At 39.3% G+C, this 17351-nt stretch overlaps 2 protein-coding genes and 1 pseudogene across 2 annotated transcripts; all 3 read right to left on the bottom strand.

Moving 5' to 3' along the window:
* Window positions 1-4142: 4142 nt before the first annotated feature.
* LOC138635349 (immunoglobulin kappa light chain-like) lies at window positions 4143-5699 on the bottom strand. The gene is made up of 5 exons (XM_069722771.1): window positions 5645-5699; window positions 4816-5514; window positions 4593-4718; window positions 4476-4519; window positions 4143-4388 (listed from the first exon to the last, which is right to left on the bottom strand). Exons 1-5 carry the CDS (start codon window positions 5697-5699, stop codon window positions 4299-4301), a joined length of 1014 nt encoding a protein of 337 aa, XP_069578872.1. The 3' UTR covers window positions 4143-4298.
* An 850-nt stretch (window positions 5700-6549) lies between these two features.
* On the bottom strand, window positions 6550-8470 carry LOC138635353 (uncharacterized; annotated as a pseudogene).
* Window positions 8471-12514: 4044 nt separating this feature from the next.
* LOC138635383 (uncharacterized) lies at window positions 12515-14372 on the bottom strand. The gene is made up of 5 exons (XM_069722813.1): window positions 14318-14372; window positions 13502-14185; window positions 13297-13419; window positions 13172-13206; window positions 12515-13049 (listed from the first exon to the last, which is right to left on the bottom strand). The coding sequence occupies exons 1-5, from the start codon at window positions 14370-14372 to the stop codon at window positions 12927-12929; spliced, it is 1020 nt and encodes a 339-aa protein (XP_069578914.1). The 3' UTR covers window positions 12515-12926.
* Window positions 14373-17351: the final 2979 nt, after the last annotated feature.

Here is a 17351-nt window from a genome sequence, read left to right as displayed (position 1 = left end):
CCGATTATTTTTTTATTCAGTCTGCGATAAAAAAAAATAAAAATAAAAAAAAGAATTAAATATGCAGTGCTTTAGCTCTGACACAGTGTCTCTCTCGGTCTGTAGTCACAACTCTGTGGTGTTGAGCAATGTCCCGCCCACAGTTTTCTCTGATTGGTTACATCTCATGAGTAACAAACAATCAACGCTGAGAACTTCTCTGCCACAGAAGAAGCTGTCTTCGCTTCAGTCTCAGAGAAGTTCTCGGCAGCTCAGAGGACTGTTTCAAAGTTAAGACGGCAGACACGGCAGAAGTTAAAAACACCACAGTCCTCTACGCTTAAGTTGCAAAAACACCACAATCACAATTCTTCTTTTTAAGAGTTTAACGACCCCGCCAGAAAAAAAAAGAAGTTATGGTATTTACTTAGTCCCTGTGCTGCCGCTTCATTCCAGCGCAGTCTGAGAGTCGCTCATGCATTTTTCTGTCACTGAAAGTTGCGCTACTTTAAAATAGCCCAAATTGCAATATACTGTACCTTCATTATAAGATTACGTAGTGGCAGTATTTATTTATTTCAAGTCATTTGAATTAAGTTTTGTGTTAGAATTTGTTCCTAATTTTGACATGAAGATTTTTATTTTTTACTGCAAATGTATATTGGTTTCACATATCGGTTTATCGTTGTTCTTGATTACCAATAATCGGTATTGGCCCTGAAAAAGCAATATGGATTGATCCCTAGATTCTAACCTTGACCTTACATTTACCCAGTGGGCATAATCTGTTTTTTTAGGCCGTTTCAGAGATGTAAGATGATGATGTTTGCATGTGGCTCCACAGTCTATCTGGAAGATAACCCGTTTTTGTTGATTATCATTCCTGCAAAGAGTTGCTGGTTCTGACTGTGGCCCTCTTTTACTTGGTTCACTGTCTCCTTGACACCATTTACTTCTGTTATGGTCATAATGTCCTCATATCTATCACTGTCTGTTTTTCTATGTGGTCTGGTTAAGTGCATGCACTTCCCCCACTGTCTGTCCTTGCAGTGTTTTGCTGTTCTACCTTGAAAGCTCAGTCGCTATACATATTTGCAGAGATTTGGTATGGGTATGGTGACTGCTGGACCAGAGCTTTAATGTTCAAACCTGAACCGTTTACACTTACACTAATGGCTCATAACACAGTAGTACGTAGCTGAGTCTGAAAGTCTCAAATCTGAGATCTTTGTGATTTTTCTGGTTTCCTGTATCCAGTGAGAAACGTGGATTGTTGAATTCATCTCAAAAGGTGCCTTTAAGATCATGCTTTTATAATGTAGACACCTGCTTTGGTCTGTTTCCCAGAACTTGCTTTTACCAGTAAAACATCACAACTGTATCATCTTGACAGAGGCATGGCAAAGTCACACTTTGCTGATTTAAAATGTAAAGATGAGTCTTTCAAAGTTGTCATATGAGCTGAGGAGAAATCAAAGAGACAAAGCAAATACACAAGGAATTTAATGCATAAAGTATGTTGTGAGGCTCTGGATGGCACTTAATGCATATTACAAACAAGCATTATGGTTGGAAGTTCAAGTAAAGAGTTAAACAACACAACTTGCCAATATTTGAAATACAGAGCAAAGGTTAGGAGGCGTCATCATGCTGAGATAAATTAATTGAATCTCAAAGTTTTCTCCACTGTTCACTTTACTCTTTACAGAGGAGACTGTTTGATTGACCAATCAGACTGAATAACCTATTTTGGAAACAGTGAGCTCATGTTGCTTTTAGCATTCACCTGTCATATTAGAATAGCCATTCAGCAGTGGAAATAATTTCTGTTCGATCAATATTTAGGGACACAAATCTCTCTTTTCCAAACTACTAGTATATAGCTCCTAGAAAGTCCTCTGTGGTGTTTCACCTGACATATTTTGGTAGTAAGTGCTACAACTAAAAATAGACAACTGAATACACAAAAATAAGTGTGTTATAACTCACAACTGTAGATAAAAGCATGTGACTTTAATCCCTTTCAGTGGCTGCTTTGGTCATTGGAAAACCTCTGCTGATTGGTCGACAGATTACAGATGACGTGTGTGCAACATTTGAGTTGTTTGTGTGCGTGTGAGCTTAGTTTTATTTTGCTGCTTTCTTAATCTTGAAACAGTGCGACATTGTGTTGTCCTGTATATTCTTCTCCACACTTGTAAATGTGAATTAAGGAAAGCTTCAGTTTGTGGAAAGGTACTGGTTAACATAAAATGGTACTCCACTTCTTCACTAAGTTCCCACTGCATTGTTTAAACGTGAACCTGCTGCTTCATTCGGGCATTTTCCTGAATATTGCTTCATATTTTTATCTGATGGTCATTTCACCCAGCTGCATTTGTAAGATGGCTTTTGTTTGCTCTCTCTTGGTTTCTGTCTCAGCTGCAGTCTGCTGTGGCCCGGAAGCCACAGGCCGTTCTTCCTGCATTCAAGTTAGGACTTAAGTTTCCACCAGCGGAAACCTGCTTACAGAAGTTCTCACCTAACAGGACTCAAACCAAAAGTCAAATGCTGATAGATGTCTACTTTAAAGGTTACACCCTAAGCTTATGTTTCTGAGTAAAAGGGGGTAATAATAGATCAGAGGGGATTTTTAAGCACAGTCTGCCTCTGTCTGTTTGTGCTGACATTGACATTGCAATGTTTTAGCTTAGTGGCTTTTAGGACACGCAGATTTGACCTCACGGGCTGATCACTCATGTCACACCAAAGTTGTCAACTTTACAGCTTCCAGTAGAAGTGGATGAATGTTTTCTTTTGACCACTACCGTTCACTGTATATCCCGCTACATTAAAGATTCAGTTCACTCAAATTACACAAGACTCTAGACCAACTCTTTACATTACTTACCCTGGTGCAGCCAACATTTTTCACTGCACCTATCATACATTTTATATGAAATAGTAGTAAATCTCACTTACTAAAAGTGTCATTGTTTTAATGCTGTTATCAGCAGGTTTTAAGTCGATCACATCAATTATTATGTTTTACTCTATTAGAAGATTCTGCTCATAAAAGGTGCTGGCTTACAGCTATTAGCCTGCACACAGCAGGGAAAACGCAGTGTTAAGACTCCACATCTGCAAACCAGTGCAGTTTAAAAGACTGAACAGTTGTTTCTCAGTTTAATGCTTTTACACAGCACATTGTTTGAAAATATCACCATCTTAGCTTCATTCCACAACGGATGTCAGACTTTATAGTTTGAACCATCCTCTGCTGTTTTCTCACGTTGTTCTTATTACAAAAGCAGATAAGCTTCGTGGTTAGTGTGCACCGACACTTATTTAAGTCCTGCAGTTGACCTGAATACATTTCTGGCATGTGTATGCATATGTGCTGACTGATGAGGTAGCTAATTCTACATAAGATAATTTCATTTGAATTTTTTTTTTTTTTATCATATCACGCACACAGCATCACTGATAAAATCAGGTGCTTGAAACAGCAAATAAATATACTCGGACTCAAACGTGACAGACTATATATTAAGATTGTTTTGAGAGCAAATTTCTCGTACATTTGTACATTTGTAAATGCAAATGTACGAACTGAGAATATAGTTATTTGAATCGGAAATAAATTATCCTTTGCAGTTTTGTTAGTTTCAGTCACAGACTTGATATTTTGCTCATGAAGCTTCATTTTTGTGTTGCAAAAAGTTTTGATTGCAAATCATGCCTTTGGTTGCAATTCAAAAAATTTGGGTTGCAAACTGAGTTGGACGTAATGGGAGGGACCTACTCTTTTAGATAAGAAAGGAGTTTCTATTGGTGGGTTTGACTTGAATCCACAGCCTGGCTATACGCATGCAACTCCCTTCTCCCACTGTAAACACAGGGCTGGAGAGGACTGAGTGTTGAGCTACATGGAGGTTGACATATTGCTCTTTTCTGTTGAAATGCTTTTAAATGTAGCAGCATGACTTTCACATTGTTTATATTTTTTGTTGTCAATGTCATCGCCACGTCGATCCCCTCTGCGGGATACACCTAGTGGAGTGTGACCTCCTTTAACAATGGCCATTTGTCACGTTCTACAAGTCTTCACTAACACCAGAAACACTACTGGCAAAATAGTTAAAATCATAGCACTTCATGTCATGTCTTTGGAAAAGCTTGTTTAATGAGATAATTGTATGGTCAGGCTTTACATACATGTCACACTGAGGCAAAATCGAATTAAAACACTGAAGTTGTTTTAGCCATTTTAGATTTTAAAGAGAAACTAACAAGGTCAAATCTGATTTCAAAGTTTCATTGGTAAACCCTGTCCATGGTTATTGCTTAACACTGAAGTACACACATTCACTCCAGGTGTCGTCCCTCCGTCCTCTCGATCTGTTGAGGTTGTCTCTATCTCTGAAACCCTGGACACAAAAAACAGTACATTTGAATGTACTTCAAGGATTATCCCAAAAAGTATGTTTGAAAGCAAACACAGTAGTAAAAAGTACCTTTGCATTAGCTTTGGATGAAGCTGAAAGTTTTGCTTTCGAATCTGAAAAACAGAATAACTTCTTAATATGATGTTATGTTCAGTGATAAACATTAAAAAAAAAAAAAACTCTCACCTCTACAAGAGCAGCTGTCTCTCTTGCTCAACATGCACAGTAAGGAAGCCAGCACAACACTCAGGACGGTGGCGAATGCTGAAGCCGCACTCCAGAAATACACCAAGAAACGAGGGTTCACGTCATCTGCAGAGAGTCAGACAGTAGAAGACAATGCAGGAGTTTGATAAAGGAGTGAAAATCTACACTTATCATAAGACACATTTCCCGTAAAGTGACTTACCCCCGAATTCCAGCTTGGTGCTGTTTCCAAACAGTATGTGTCCACACGAGGCAACAGCGCAGTAGTAGATCCCATCATGAGACAGATTCAGGCTCTTCATCGGCAGGTTGTACACACAGGTGTGTGTCTGTGTGTTGGGTTTCCTCTCACACTGATCATTGCTGCCTCCGTCAGTGTAAATTAGTCCTGGATGAGACTCTTCAGAGTCTTTGAACCAGTAAACCCTGGGTTCTCCATCACAGGTCCCAGTGTGCACTGTACAGTTCAGAGTCACAGAGCCTCCTGGCTGGATGCTCTCAGACTGATGGACCGAAGCTTTAATGTTCAAACCTGAACCCCCCACATTTACAATTACGCCTTCTGCAAAATTCAAAATATATAAGAAGTTACTTGCGCAGTAGTAAGTAGCTGAGTCAGAAATGCGCAAATCTTTGATCGTCAAGTGATTTTGACTGTTTTCAGTGTGCAGTGTAAAGCGCGTGTTGTTCTTGAATTCATTGTAAAAGGTGCCGTTTTTGTCGTACTTGTAGAAGGTAGAGACGACCCTCGGTCGCTGACCCAGAGGCTGTTTGTACCAGTAAAGCTTTGTATCCTGACCTTCATCAAAACATTTCAAAGTCACCTCATCACCAACATCAGCTGATACAAAACTTCTCTCTTGATGCAACAATGGGGACACTTTTAGTTCAGTCATCTGAGCTGCAGTTAAACAAAAGACAAACCAGATTACAACATTTTCACATTATGTAAATTACATTGTGTTTAAAAATGTGGAGCAGTACCATAAACTCAAAGACAAACAAATTTGAATCATACAAAAACAACTCACCTATTTCCCCAAAGAACAGACACATCAGATAGAACACAAACTTTAGAGATGTCATCGTGTCAAACTGTCCTGATGAATGGAAACCACCTCAACGCTCTCGTTCACATTTAAGAGATAAGACTTGTTTTGATTGGTCAGATAGGAGACATGGTCACATGTTCACTGTTCATCATGTTCATTCGTATGGTAAGAGATATGTGAAAAAACTTAACACCTTATTGCTGACAATACCTTAAAAAAAGCGACAAAAAAATAAATCACTATTTACAGCCTGTAATGCAGTGAAATACAAGTGTAATATATGCTGTCGAGAAGAGAGAAACTTTGGCAATAAATATAAGTAATCTTAAACTCAGATACGTTTTGTTGCTTTGATCTCATCAACACAACTGCACTCACTTTTGATGTGCTCTGAGTGTTAGAAGTAAGACCAATGTGGTTTGCATGAATACATAGCACCATAGCTTTATGCCTTTTGCATCACAGTGATGAGAGGAAACAATTGAATTTAATGGGTTTGCTTTATCACATTTGATTTTGTTATTCAAAAATATAGTGCTTTTTTCCATGTAATTTTATGTTCTTTAGGTTGATATTTTTTTTATGTTGTGTTTTTAGCAGTATTTAAAGCATTTCAAATAAGTAGCATGATTGCAGTGTCATTACATGTTTCTGGAAAAAACTGCACTGTTTTGTTTCCCCGTCAAACCTGCTGGAATAATGGAATAATCTGAGGTTGAACCAGTGTGATCAGTTGAGTCTGACGGTTCAAGTTTGTAATTTCCGACTTGAGTGTTGAGACATTTACAATTTTGAAGTACATCAAAAATATATAATTGATGGCGTATTAAAAGGAGGCAAGATTGTCGCATTTTGGTAAAAACCTCACCACCATCTTTTCTTGTCAATTTATGTTCTCCCACAACACTTCAAAGCTTAATTACATTACATTTCATTTAGCTGACGCTTTTATCCAAAGCGACTTACAATGAGTGCATTTCAACCATGAGGGTACAAAACCCAGAATATGTCACAATCAATAAAACAAAAAAACAATTAATATGTCACAATCGGTAATCACACAGTGGCACTAAATTTCACAAATTCACAAAGAATTTATTGTGAGCTACAGAAAACCCAACACACACAAAAAACACTTGTTTGACTCAGTCTGAACAACCTGATTGAAGCCATACACATAGATGGTAGGCAACAAAATAAATGGAACAAAACCTTAAAAAAACAAATACTTATTTGATCATAACACAGAAACCACATTGGAAATACAAATTTAAAAAAAAAGTCAAGCCCTGTTGCAGTTCTACAATGTGAACGCTGAATTTGGTCATAATATCAAAAAGCCAATACTATTGAACTCGGAGAAAAAGTTGAAACATGTCCACTTTTATGGCTTTATGCTGGAGTACAGGCATGTCTCCTCTGTGTCTTCCCTTGGTCTTGTTGATCTGTTGGCCCTTTTTACCTTTAAAGCAGCGTAATGGAGGTTTTCTTCAGTGTTGCAGTTCTATTAATGAAATATAAATCACATTAATCTATCTATGAATGAAATCACATTAAAGAAACATTTTCAACAGAAATAATATTGACTGTTGCTACGGTACCTCTGTGTTCGTTCTGGAAGAAGCTGAAACTCTTGAAAGAGATTCTGAAATAACAATGAAAGCTGTGTTTTCTACAATGTTGTATTCAGTAATTAGACACGACATATACAAACAGTACCATTTACCTGTACATTGGGAGTTCTTTCCTTTACTTATTGTGTACAGTGTAGAAGCCGTTAAAAGTGTCAGGATGGTGGTGAATGTCAAAGCTCCACTCAGGACATACACCAAAACAAGAGAGTCTTCCTCATCTGTAGAGATGGCGATATTAGCAACTTTTTTTTTTTTAATTTATGTTTATCTTTAAGTTATGTATTAATTATAACTTTTTATCAAGAGAGAAAACTTTTCCACTCACGTTCGGAGTTCAGCTTGGTCCCGTTTCCAAACAGTATGTGTCCACACGAGGCAACAGCGCAGTAGTCGGTCTCAGTATGAGACGGATTCAGGCTCTTCATCGGCAGGTTGTACACACAGGTGCGTATCTGTGTGTTGGGTTTCCTTTCACACTGATCATTGCTGCCTCCGTTGTTGTAAATAAGTCCTGGATGAGATTCTTCAGAGTTCTTTGAACCAGTAAATACTGTGTTCTCCATCACAGGTCCCAGTGTGTACTGTACAGTTCAGAGTCACAGACCCTCCTGGCTGGATGCTCTCAGACTGATGGACCGAAGCTTTAATGTTCAAACCTGAACCCTTTGCAATGACAGTAATGCCTTCTGCAAATTCAAACTCATTTGAAATGCTACTTGCGCAGTAGTAAGTAGCTGAGTCTGAAAAGCGTAAATCTGAAATAATCAAGTGATTGTTACCGATTTCGGTATCCAGTCTGAAGCGTGGATTATTCATGAATTCACCCTGAAAAGCAACCTTTGTTTCATATTTGTAGAAGTTAGAAATGAGCTTTGGTTTCTGTCCTAAAATTTGCTTATACCAGTAAATCCGTGCAATCACATGACCTTGATAGAAACATCGCAAAGTCACACTCTCACCAACATTAGCTGATATAAAACCACTCTCTTGATATAGAGATGACTGATCAGTCTTCTTAGCTGAAGTGAGGGGAGAGACGAAGCAAAGACGCATTTAGTTGAATCTGTGAGTAAGTAAATTATACTCAAGAAACTAAAAAGGATAAGATGAACTCACCCATTCTCCCCAAGAACAGACACATCAGGTAGAAGACAAACTTGGGAGATGTCATGTTCGTTGGTTAGAGTGAAAAAAAATCTGTCCTCTTCAGTCTCTTCAAAGACAAAATTGTTTGAATTGCCAGCATGAAGTGACGCCTCATATACTGTTAAGGAAACACGACCACATGTTCACAGCCACCAATCGTATCAGGTCTGTTTTTTGACTGAAGAGACATGGTGATAGGTGCATGAAGAACATAAAGATTCTTCAACTTGCCATTCAAATTTAGATTACAAAAATTAAACTGACTTCTCATCGTCTCTCTTGTAACATCATACACAACTTACTGATGGGTCAGAAAAGGGTAACAAGAGGATAACAAGTGTTGGTCATTCAGGATGGCTTGGTAACTGAAGCAACTAATTGTGGGTATATATTAATTTCTTTTATTATACCAGAAAGTTATTGACTTAACGCTTTTTTGTGAACTGTAATGAAGTGGTCAATGCTTCTGCAGCATTGCAATTGGCGTAGTGTTTTTTTTTATCCATGAAAACCTTAAGAGATCGTTCCCAGAAAACATTAGTTGGTTGAAGTCTACCCTCTTCAAGCAGCGATGTGATAATGGCCACTATTACCAGCCAGGAAGCCAGTACAGTATTTTTTACCATAACTAGATCTTTTTGCGAACAGAAAACTTGTCCCCTTAATTAGTTTATTTGTTTTCTTCTGTCCAACCCCATCTCCAAAAAGGTTGAGACTGTAACTAATGTAAATAAATAAAGAATGTGATGATTTGCAAATAATGTAAACCCATATTTATTTTAAAACAGACGTATCAAGCAAGTTTGAGTGGATGCATGTTTACCTGGTCATTGCATTTTCTTTGTATTTACATTTTACACAGACTTCCAACTTTTTGGGAAAAGGGGTTGAAAAATTGCTAAAGTCATAAGCAGATATTAAATTAAATTAATTCAAATTGTATATATATATAGCCAAATCACAACCCGGGTTATTTCAAGGCACTTAACACAGTAAAGTCCTTACGACAAACTTCACAACATTATACAGAGGAACCCAACAATTTAACAATTCCCATGTAAGTGTAACCCACATTAGTTTTTACCAGCAACTAAAGGGTTAACTCACACATGCAGTACCGACGTCCACCAGAGGGGCGCTCTCGTAGAGCACGTCGGGACATCAAGCCGTCTCCCGGGAGACGACCCTTCATGTCTCGGATGAAACAGCAGCCTCATGAGCGACACCACTGAAGAATCTCATTTGGTTGATTTTTGCTCACTGCTGTTGAGGATCTTTATTTATTTGATCGTTAACCAGACCGACTCCGGAGGAAGAAGTTTGTTTTAAGTCTGAGAAGAATCTCCGGTGAGTGACGGATGCGCGTTGCTCACAGTTAGCCGTTTGCTGCGCAGCTACAAAGGAGGACAGTTGTAACAGTTGTTTAGTTGGGCTAAAGATATCTATCAGGAGAGACGGGAGAAATAACCAGTCGGAGATAAATATTAATTTGTTGATGAATATTATTTTACGGGGTTGATATCTGTGATTGTGGAGCTACATGTACGCGACGGGGCTAGTTAAGCGCTAGCTAAGCGCTGAGGGGTTAATGCGTCGGGACCTGTTGAACCGAGCGGGAACGATGACGTCATGTTCTTGGCTCAGCGCCAGAAGTTAACGGTCAGATTGAGAACAGCTGTTGAGTGTGTTGCTTAGTAACGGTGGACGTTTAAATAATGCGTGTTAGGTATAAGTGATGGATGTCACTGAGACATGAGCACATGTGTGTGTGTGAAATATGTTAATATTGACCATAGTGAATAGTATTGTATATATATGTGTGTACTACTATATTACTGGTCATTTACTGTTACACCAACAATAGAGTTTATAAATTACAGTACTGAAATCATATTAAATCCTGCTGCATGCAGATTGTTTTTTTTTTGTATGGATCTGTGATGGAGACAGCGATCCCCAGAAACCTCCACAGAGCGCTGGAGCTGAGTGACCCTGTGACCCCTGATCATCTTCTCCGTGGGTGAAGCTGCATTTGGTCTTCTTGGATTCTCCTGCCGGAGCACCGACGAGCAAAATATTCAGGTAAGAGTTATTCTGAGAGCCTCCAGACATACACTACCTGGTAGTAGACTGAAAGACAAGAGACTGAAACTGACTGACTGGGAGAGAAAAAAAACAGTATTGGGGTTAGTATTTGAATTTATTTTAATTTTATTTTGTTCCCTTGATTTTCTGTGTGTGTTAATAACTAATAAATTGCAGTTCAGTTCCATGTTTTAAACTGCAAACATTTGCTGTGTTTCATTCACTCCCAGAGAGACAGTCCTAAATTTAACACAGGAAATCTAGTAATCTAGAAATATAAGCTTGGAGGAAAAAGTTTTTTTTATCAAAATATATGATTAAATAAACAATACATATGATGCTAAGAAATGTTCATCTTACTCATAAAGTACAAATAAAACATTCAATCTCCAGCTCTATTGTTTTACACACATTTATTCTTCGTACTGGTCCTCTGTCTTCTTGATCTCTTGGTCTTAATCTCCCTTAAAGTAACATAATGGAGGCTGTCCTCTTCTCGGCAGCCCTGGTGAGCAAACAAAATCACAATAGTACACAGATAGAAATTAAATGTCATAAACACAAGTTTCAACGTTGTGTCAAACTCACCTCTTGAATTTACAGAAAATTGTGTTTGAGGCTCTGCTGAGAAAAAAACAGGAAAATAAGGGATTTCAATTCAAAAGCCGTGCTTTCCAAATAAGAAGTGTGAGATACAACCAGCACTACTTACCTGTAGATCTGTAAGAGTTTCTCTTGACCATCTTGGACATCAAGAAAGTTGATAAAACACTGAAGATGCTGGTGAATGATGAAGCTGAGAAAGTGCACATCAAATTTTCTGTCAAACTTTTTGGGAAACAGAGAGAAGTCTAAGGAAGCCGGGTGGGTGGGAAGAGAAACACAGGCATACTGTCTTGTTGAGACTCTGTGTTCCGAATCACATACTATTTCTTTTTACTTTTCGTACAAACTGCAGCTACCCTTAAAAAAAAAGTATGTACTGTTGCATGTCGTATGTATACAATTGGGACATACTACTTCATCATAAAAATGGGCCTTGAACTTTGACCCTCTTGGTCATATCCGCCGAGATCTGCAACGTGGCATTTATAGTGAAAAGAAAAAAGATGTGTTTTGGAAGGAGTACGCTTCATTTTAATGTCTCTTCTTCTCCTTCTTTTTCTCCACCTCCTTCTTTTTGTGGGGGCGGAGCATTAGCGCCACCAACTCTCTCTCTGGTGCAGGCCATGTGACTTATGTTTCACCACGCAGAGGATTGTGGGTCAGAACAGCTCCAGTCGCATGCTGGCCTTCATACTGCTAAATACAACTGTATGTAGGACATCCTGGTACTTTTGGCATCCTACGTTTAGCATACTATGTATTGGGACATGAAATAGCACTTATTTCTGTTTTAAGAAAGCTTGTACAGCTACACTGCAGAATATTCGGAACTTGTCAAAACATCTTTAGGATATCATTTAAATAAAAAACAAAAGCAAGAAAGGCATGTGGGGTCCTAAATCTGCATGTAATTCAACATTGCCAGAGCTCTCCCTCTAAATATACATTACAGGGGGCAGATGTTGACAGATGGCACAGAATGCATCTCTGTACCAGGGAACTAGACTTTTTCTGCCCTGAGATTATTTCCTCGACAGCAGGAGGAGGTGTGGGGATGGACTTTCATTTTCACTGCAATCTAAGTTGAACTGGATGATAAATCAGTTACACACAGCAGATTCAAGTAGAACCTGAGTGCAGCACGTCAAACTTCAGTGTCAGATACTGACACATTGAAAACAGCTCACACAGTCCCATTAAAGAAAATTAAATGTGTAAAAAGTACTCTTTCTGCTCATAAGTCCGTTTAAGTCCATCCAGAATTTGGAAACAGAAGGACAGAGGACAACAACTGCACATGTCAGTTTCATGATTACTGGACAGGTAAACGCGGATGTGATGAGCAACATGATACATTTTTATTGTGATGTTCCCAGAAACAAAAGAGATATCAAATAAGAAAAGACAAATGGATTTGTGCATCATTACCAGGATCACGTTTGTGACACAGTATGAAATGTATAACTTTGTTACCAGATTGTCAGGAAGTGTTGCTGAATACAGAACAGTAAAAATCTGAAACTGAATAAACTTTAAAAATAATTTCTGAAATGAAAAAACAAAACAACATGCAAAAAAAACTAGTCTATTTTGAATTTCACTTTTACTTTGTTTACAGCACTATGTGGTATGCTATTGTGTGGCTCATTGTATTGACATGGTTGAATTATACAGTGTTGTACGTTGAAAACACAGTGACTGTGATAACTTCATCATGTCGAGAATATGTGAAGTCATCTTCAATCTATTCATCGTATTAATCTTACAGACAACAGAGGATTGTAACAGACTCAGTATTGCTGCTTGACGCTGGAGTAAACACATTCACTGTTGGTGCTCCTCTGTCTTCTTGATCTGTTGGGCAGGTCAACACTTAAAGCAGCATAGTGGAGGTCGTCTGCATTTTGGTTGCCCTGGTGACAACAAACGTAGACATGTAGATCAAAATGTCGATCCCGGCAGAAATGTTAAGTGCTGTGCAATAACAATACGTTTGAATGTAAATTCAACAGTTATTTGAACCATATAAATTTACCTCTATGGAGGGAGCTGAGGATCGTGCTTGAGACTCTGATTGGAAAACAGAAATAGCTATTTTATTAAAAAGCCAAAGTTAGTAATTAGAAGCTGTCAGATATGCGGAGTGCCTGTTGCCCGTACCTGATCGGAAACCGTTTCTTTTGCTCATATTATACAGTAAGAAAGCCAAAAAAACAGCGAGAGTGGTGGTGAATGTCAAAGCTCCACTCAAGAAATACACCAGGACAGGAGATTTCACCTCATCTGTAGAGAGCCAGACATCAGGAAGAGAGATTTCAGTCTGTTTTCATATTAAGTCTGAAGTTTCTGCTTGCTTGTTACTCACCCTCAGAGTTCAGCTTGGTCCCGTTTCCAAACAGTATGCGTCCACACGAGGCAACAGCGCAGTAGTAGGTCCCAGCATGAGACGGATTCAGGCTCTTCATCGGCAGGTTGTACATGCAGGTGTGTGTCTGTGTGTCGGGTTTCCCCTCACACTGATCATTGCTGCCTCCGTCGGTGTAAATTAGTCCTGGGTGAGATTCTTCAGAGTCTTTGAACCAGTAAACCCTGTGTTCTCCGTCACAGGTCCCAGTGTGTACTGTACAGTTCAGAGTCACAGAGCCTCCTGGCTGGATGCTCTCAGACTGCTGGACCGAAGCTTTAATGTTCAAACCTGAACCCTTTACACTGACAACAGTGCCCTCTGCAAATATAACAGTGAACGAAACCCTCTTTGCGCAGTAGTAAGTAGCTGAATCTGAAATGCGCAAATCTGTTATCTGCAAGTGATTGTTACTGATTTCAGCATCCATTGTGAAGCGTGGATTGTTCTTAAATTCCCCACTGAAAGTGCCATTTTTGTTATACAAATATAGGGAAGAGATGAGCCTCGGCTGCTGTCCCAGACTTTGCTTGTACCAGTAAAACCCTGTCGTATCCTGTTGTTGATAGAAGCATCCTAAAGTCAAGCTTTCACCGACACTGGCTGATACAAATCGTCTCCCCTGATGATGATTTGTCCCCTGAGCTGAGAGCAAATGAGATAAAGCAAAAACATTATTTCAGATGAAACAATCAGTTCATGAAAATATATTTGAAATATTTACACAAAGGAGTGATCATAATCCATGCATGTTGGAATTGCAAAAACATAACTCACCTATACTATCCAAGAACAGACATGTGAGATACAAAGCAAACTTGGGAGGTGTCATCGTGTTCAAAGAGCTGTGTTGAATGAGCAGACTCTTTACTTTCCTCCACTCTTCACAGACGAGACTGCTCTTGATTGGCCAATCAGATGCCACCCAGAAGTAGATTATTGGATTAAGAACATGCGTGGCAGTGTGCTGCGTTCGTGTGCAACAGGAACCGTCTTGGACTTTTTTATCTGCCCTCGTATACCAGTCTTTCACTGGTCGTTTGTCAGATGGTTGCATTATTCATATTCTGCATGTTGTTGTATTCATACCATATCGTAATCCGTGTTGTTCCTTTACCTATTAGACAAAACATTTTTTTTTTTTTTTTTTTTTTTAAATGAATCTACACATACATTTTATGTATGTAACCCCCAGTATGCATCAGCTGTGCTGGGAGAGCAGCAGCATCTACATATACTGAAGTTTAGGAGAAGCTTTCTTGTGACACTTTACTTCATTGCTACAGACACTGGGTTTCACCACTCCCCCCCTCTCACTTTGGTCAGTCAAATGTTTCTGTGACACATTGTTCCACCAGTCACTCAAGAATGACAGGACTGAAGGTGTTTGCAGCTTCTTCAGTTCAGACTGTTGCACCCTCAGTGTAGGAAAAAGCGCTACCGCAGGTCGTTGGTTCCGACAGCTGTCGGACTTTTCAACCCCACCCTATAATATCGTCGCGCTGTTCATCTCATTTCATTTCATAGCACCGGACACTTTTTCCATTCATCCTAGACTGTATTTATTTATTTTAATTTAATTGTATTTGTTTTTCTTTGTGTATATAGTGTGTGTGTGTGTGTGTCTGTATTTATTCATTGCTTTTCTTTTTTGTACTTTTTCTAAAAAAAAAAGATCCTGTATTTAAGATGTCTCACGGTGTTACGAACATAGATGTGTTTATTTGATCTTTAATGACATGAAGTACATCTTCAAAAGCACATACAGAGACGAGTTAGAAAAACATACTGGATCCTCAAAGTCCATGTGTCATTTGTCAATTCATTAGTAAATACAAGCTGTCCTGGTTTGAACGTAAAGATAATTTATCTTAAAGTTGCTGTGAAGCAAAGAAAACTTTGTCGCATTGAAATGTGGAGTCAGACTGTTAAACAGTTTCTCACCCGTTTTCAGCTCAGGTTTTTTTTAGGCGGAGCTAAAACCTTACCTATCTACTTCACAACTACCTATCTACGTCAGATCACAGCCGGTTTATATAACCTTCTGCATGGCTCCTCCTCTCACACGGTGAAACGCTATAAAAGCCTGCAGCTCATTTGCATAAGAGGTCATCCCACTCGACTTCAGTTGCTACCCCTGCCGTAGTCAGATTGTTATCATACATCAGCTAGCTGCTACAGGACGTCTCCCTCCACCCGCACGTGTATCTTTCCTGGATGCAAGAACCTCCAAACTAGCGCTGCAACGCTGTTTAAATTTTCTACTGAGGAAGGAAGGAAAAAGAGGTGGATTGATCAAGAGCCACGCTGATGGAGAGCTTCGCATCAACAACAACAGCCGCCTGTGCAGGGACCATTTCACGGCTCCTCCTGTAGCGCGGAGCCGAACCGAGCTTCACCCTCACGGCCGTTCATCTCTCGGTCGCGCCGGCACCGTCCGCTGCCGCTGCCAGCGGGGTCCGCCGCCGCCGTGTTTGTGTTTTCCCAAAGCAGGCTGCTCCATCCACCAGAGAGACAGAGTGCCGGTGTGACATCATGTCAACGAGAGGTTGGATGTCAGCCGGACCGCTTAGTGGGGAAAAGAACTGCAGCCACAGGACTGTCATACACAACACTGAACACCTTCCAGTGAGGGGGCGGAGCTTCAGCTCCTTCAGGCAACACGCCTCCCCCCTCCCCCCAAGTCTCAGAGCAAAGACTGATGATTTTCTCACTATTTCAAACCCTAATTTAACAAACTTGTCTGTTTTTTTTTTTCATTCAAATTTGGATGGGTAGTTAACAACACATACTCCTGTGGTTGATGAACTTAAAACTCATTTTCATTTCTACTTTACAGCATCTTTAATAGTAAAAAACAACAACAACAAAAAAAACATGTGACTATAAAAGCTTACAATTTTAGATAAGTGGTTTCTTGGTAATAAAACAAACTAGCACGTAAATATTGGGCTGCATCCTGCTTGCAACGACGACGATTATCACGACAAAAAAAGCATAGGGCTTTTTATGTGTGTATTACTAAAACCTAATGTAACCCTGAAGAGATTCCATCTTTTGACTACAGACTAAAAGAAAGCAACACACAGATCTATATTTTATTTAACATAATATCTCCAAATAGATTCTAACAAATGAAACAGGCCCGCTTCTACTGCCTTGCACTGAAATATTTACATTCATTCTTCTGTGTTCTTGTTAACATTCATAGCAGCATAATGGATGTTGTCTTGATTGATAACCTGGTAACATAATACATAAAAAGCAGAATATGGACTCTGACTAACATTAAAATGTTTGCATGTCTAAACAAGACCAGGTCAAGCCCAAGTGGTCTGTATGAAATGACAGAGCACTTTTATTTTGAAATGAGTGTGGAACCAATACTGGAAGACACCCAGTTCGGCCGACCAATGGCGTAAACGAGTTCATGGTCATCAGCTCTGACTTAAGGTGATGCATGCTGGTTAGAAGTTATATATTCGACTTTTACCGGTGCCGCAACATGTCAGCATATCACGTGACATTAAAACCTCATGGGAGCAAGGTGGCGGTAGTTTTTTTTAGAGTCAGGATCTCCTTTTTCTACTTGCTAATTTTTTTTATACATACACGTACACAATATACATAGACTTTACCTCAAGCAGGAAAGCTGGAGAAACAGTTTAGTCCAGAAGTTTGTTATTGTAAAGGACGTAGTTCCTTTGTTGGATTTTTCTTTTATTAATCGATTATCAGAAGTTGGAAATGAATTGTCTGTCAGTGGACCTGTCTGTCAGGAACCACCCCGACCCTTCTTTATTCCTCGCTA

The sequence above is a fragment of the Brachyistius frenatus genome, unplaced genomic scaffold, assembly GCF_029030835.1.
Source record: "Brachyistius frenatus isolate BFR_SWC_R1_liver_20210118 unplaced genomic scaffold, ASM2903083v1 Contig_305, whole genome shotgun sequence".
Taxonomy (NCBI): Eukaryota; Metazoa; Chordata; class Actinopteri; family Embiotocidae; genus Brachyistius; species Brachyistius frenatus.
Note: the sequence above shows the minus strand (reverse complement) of the source record. Positions and strands in the feature narration are given on the sequence as shown.

Excerpts from the sequence above, each read along its gene's own strand:
- LOC138635349 (XM_069722771.1), bottom strand. The coding sequence starts at position 5,699 with ATGACATCTCTAAAGTTTGTGTTCTATCTGATGTGTCTGTTCTTTGGG. Across the intron at positions 4,719-4,815 it reads CACCAAGCTGGAATTCGGGG|ATGACGTGAACCCTCGTTTC; the intron begins GTAAGTCACTTT and ends GACTCTCTGCAG. Across the intron at positions 4,389-4,475 it reads CATCCAAAGCTAATGCAAAG|GGTTTCAGAGATAGAGACAA; the intron begins GTACTTTTTACT and ends TTTTGTGTCCAG.
- LOC138635383 (XM_069722813.1), bottom strand. The coding sequence starts at position 14,372 with ATGACACCTCCCAAGTTTGCTTTGTATCTCACATGTCTGTTCTTGGAT. Across the intron at positions 13,420-13,501 it reads GACCAAGCTGAACTCTGAGG|ATGAGGTGAAATCTCCTGTC; the intron begins GTGAGTAACAAG and ends GGCTCTCTACAG. Across the intron at positions 13,050-13,171 it reads CCTCAGCTCCCTCCATAGAG|GGCAACCAAAATGCAGACGA; the intron begins GTAAATTTATAT and ends TGTTGTCACCAG.